The sequence below is a fragment of the Apis dorsata genome, unplaced genomic scaffold (genome assembly GCF_000469605.1).
Source record: "Apis dorsata unplaced genomic scaffold, Apis dorsata 1.3 scaffold_326, whole genome shotgun sequence".
NCBI classification, from domain to species: Eukaryota; Metazoa; Arthropoda; class Insecta; order Hymenoptera; family Apidae; genus Apis; species Apis dorsata.
Window position 1 is genome coordinate 569,943 of NW_006263594.1, and position 3,605 is coordinate 573,547.

Below are 3,605 nucleotides of genomic sequence, written 5' to 3' on the forward strand. Positions count from 1 at the left end.
CGTTCGAGAGGAAGAACGAAACCTTGGAGGGGAAGATGTAAGGGGTGGTTTTCTCTTAGAACTAACTTTTAGAATTTAAAAAATCTGTGATGCGATGCCGTTTCTCTTTTCTCTTATTCTCTCCTTTCATTCTCTCGATCCAACCGATCTTCGATCAACAACAATAATATCGCGCGTGGGAATTGATAAAAAAGTGTCCTTTTTCTTCTTCTCTCCGAGATCGAGAATTCGAGAATTGATAATTTTGACGAAGAAATAAAATTATATATTTTTAATTATATTATTTAATTTGTTATTTAATAAATAAAATTTGAAATTGATAAAGTTGATAAGAAAGGGAAGGGTTGGATCGATTCATTTTTCTTTCATTTCTCTCTCTCTTTGGTTTGTAATTAAAGAAACTAACGCTACGTAGAGTATAAATATTACACGTAATATTTCTCTTTAAAACTCGTAAATATTGCGTATAGAAATATCGTGGTTGATCGAGAAGAATCGAATTAATCCGATCGATCGATCGAACGACGAGGAAACAGGGTTTCGAAAAACTTTGTTGTTATTAGATTCGTTAGAATGCGTCCAACGAATGTTTAGTAAGCAATTATAATAATCAAATTGTGTAACTTTATGTAACAATGACAACACACGCACACATACACACATACACGTACACTTGACGATTTTTAAATACACATTTCCTTTCGAAATTGCGAAAAATCCCTCGTTTCATTCGACCCATCTCCGTCTCCAACGCCTCGAGATCTCGAGAATGTTTGAACTTCTCGGTATATGCGTGGATATCGTTTGTTCGCTATGGCAACATCGATACATCAAGATACGCTCGTAACTCGTGCTGTTTAATCGATTCACGAAGTACGAAAGTTGTAGGTTAAAGTGCGTGCAACCTCTCTCTTCGAAGATGAATTCGAAAAACTCGTTACTGTGAAGGAATATTTATTGAGAAAATTATTTATTCTAGATATATATATATATATATAAAGAGAGAATTATTGTTTTATCAATATTTGATATTAGAGAGAGAAAAATATGACCGAATCGGAAGAGGAAATTATTCATACCGAGGACGACGAGGATTTTTACGATTTGGAGAGACTTTCCATAATACATCTGGATTATCGGTATAACAACATCGGAATAAAATGAATTTTAATAAATTGAAATTAATTAATTTTCGCAGAGTGATGTGGATACGGGACAAAGTGATGAAATTTTTAGGAATACCTGGCTACGAGCTTCAGTTCTACAAACTTTTGAACGTAAATGTGGCAACAATGCGCCTATAAACGTTTCTACTATACATATATATATATATATATACACGTATAACGCCATAAAATAACACGACGCAATACTTTTCTTTCTCAACTTTTCTCCCTCCTCCTTTCTCCCTATCTCGAGGAATTCGAATAATTTTTTTACAGGCAAACAATCGATACTTGGAGGACAAGCTGCTGAATTTTTTGGTACTCGATCTTTACGGAATAACGAGTCTCGAGAGAAAGATAATCTTCTTCTATTGCACGTATTCCGTGGAAAAGTATCAGGAAGAGGTGCCGGTCTGGCAAAGTGAGTGATCCTTTCCTTTAACGTTTCACCGTTGTCACGAGTGTATTATAAAGAGATACCGTCTACTTCGATGATCGAAAATTGTGATTGCAAGCAGGCAAGCCGAGCGTTAGTAAATTGGCCGCGTTGACGGCGCTAGCCGTGAAAGGGAAGAGTCGTAAGTAGAAACTGTTGGTGATTCCGCACTTTGTTGCTTTTGCACACTTTCGTTGATTCGAAGTTTGAAGTGAACTCGTTCGAGGGAAATGTTTGAATTTTAATTATTGTATTATATTAAGTGGACAAAATTCAAATGTGTAAAAAATAATTGTTTCGATATGACATATAATGTAATACATTGAAATGTTAAATCCTGTTTTTAAACGTTTATAGATTAAACGAAATAATGCGTATATAGGCAGAGAATCGATCGATCCCATTTCAAGGTTGAGAATTATTTCGTAAATTTATTAAGAAGCATTTTTCAATTTTTATAACGTTTCGAAATATTTATTTTAATTTAATTTTTTCGTTATAAATTATCGATATTTTTTTTTTTTAAATTAAATTTAAAGCATTAGAAATTCACACGATGATATATCGATGACTTTATACATGTTCCACGTGATAAGAGTTGGACATACGAAAAGTAGAAACTTTTTACTTTATTTTACTGCCATATTTGATTCGCAAAACTTTGCAAAAGTATATTATTAGCTGTGCAAATAAGTTCTTTCCCATTTTTTTCTAAATTCAAGATTTTATTACGTGAATTAGGCACAAGATTAGCCGATTGTTTCAATCGAGTGACTCCCGATCTTTCCGCCGATTCTTTCTCTGGATCGGACTTTCGTCGAACGATTCCTCTCACTCGTCTCCTCGTCGAACTTTCTCGATGCACCCGAACGATCGTCGTCCTCCCAATTAAAATTTCCTTCAAATCTTTGCTACCACTTTCTTGCTACCACAGAGTTCTCTCCCAGTGTTCAAACCGTTTCGATAGTTTCGACGCCTGATCTCCTAACCTGGAGCGCAAAAAATAAACGAACGACGCGCTATATCGCTCGAAATTGTCGCTCAGGACTGGAAACTGTCGCGACTCTTCTCAACCCTTTCGCTACGGGCGATTTCTCCGCCATGGCAAAAATGTGCACGGTCGTGAAAGATCGTCAGCGGCTGCATTTATTTATTTTTTTTTTTTTTTGATGATTTTTATTATCGAGGAATCTCGTGAGAAACGAATGATAAAAATGAAATATGGATTTCCAGAGAAAGATACTCGATGTACAATAATTCCAATCGCTCGTCATATATATGCAGAGTTACTCACAATATATGAATGGCATTTTATACAGAGCGACTATAGCCGCCCATATCAGTGATATTTTATCTAAAGCGACTTTAATCGCCTATAGTATATCAGTGGCATCCTTTGCAGAGCTATAGTCGCAGATTATAGTCGCCCATAATATTATAGTCGTCCATAGTGCATCAATTGCATTCTATGTAGAGTGACTATAGTCGCCCATAGTATTATACGTCAATGGCATCTTATGCAAAGTGACTCTAGACTATAATTGCCTATAGTATTATTTGTCAGTGGCATTTTATGCAGAACAATTATAGTGATCCATAATGTATCAGTGATATTTTATCTAGAGCGACTTTAATCGCCCTAATTAATATTAATATTATATTATTTTATTATAATTAATTTTATACGTCAATTAATATTATATGTCAATCTTATATAGAACGACTATAGTCTCTTTTAGCATATTAGTGGCATCTTATGCAATTGTAGAGCAATTGTAGTCGCATAGTGTCTACTAAATCAATTGCATTTTATGCAGAACGACTTTAGTCGCCCATAAATACGTCAATGGCATCTTATGCAAAGCGACTCTAGACTATAATTGCCTATAGTATTATATGTCAGTGGCATTTTATGCAGAACAACTATAGTGATCCATAATGTGATATTTTATCTAGAGCGACTTTAATCGCCCTAATTAATATTAATATTATATTATTTTATT

General features: G+C 34.5%; 1 protein-coding gene across 1 annotated transcript; it reads left to right on the forward strand.

Moving 5' to 3' along the window:
- Positions 1–657: 657 nt before the first annotated feature.
- LOC116185916 lies at positions 658–1,778 on the forward strand. The gene is made up of 4 exons (XM_031511529.1): positions 658–1,139; positions 1,199–1,277; positions 1,443–1,587; positions 1,685–1,778. The coding sequence occupies exons 1-4, from the start codon at positions 1,048–1,050 to the stop codon at positions 1,750–1,752; spliced, it is 384 nt and encodes a 127-aa protein (XP_031367389.1). The 5' UTR covers positions 658–1,047; the 3' UTR covers positions 1,753–1,778.
- Positions 1,779–3,605: the final 1,827 nt, after the last annotated feature.

Coding starts and splice junctions, on each gene's coding strand:
- LOC116185916 (XM_031511529.1), top strand. CDS start 1,048: ATGACCGAATCGGAAGAGGAAATTATTCATACCGAGGACGACGAGGAT. Junction 1,278..1,442: donor AGTTCTACAAACTTTTGAAC/GTAAATGTGGCA, acceptor ATTTTTTTACAG/GCAAACAATCGATACTTGGA. Junction 1,588..1,684: donor AGAGGTGCCGGTCTGGCAAA/GTGAGTGATCCT, acceptor GATTGCAAGCAG/GCAAGCCGAGCGTTAGTAAA.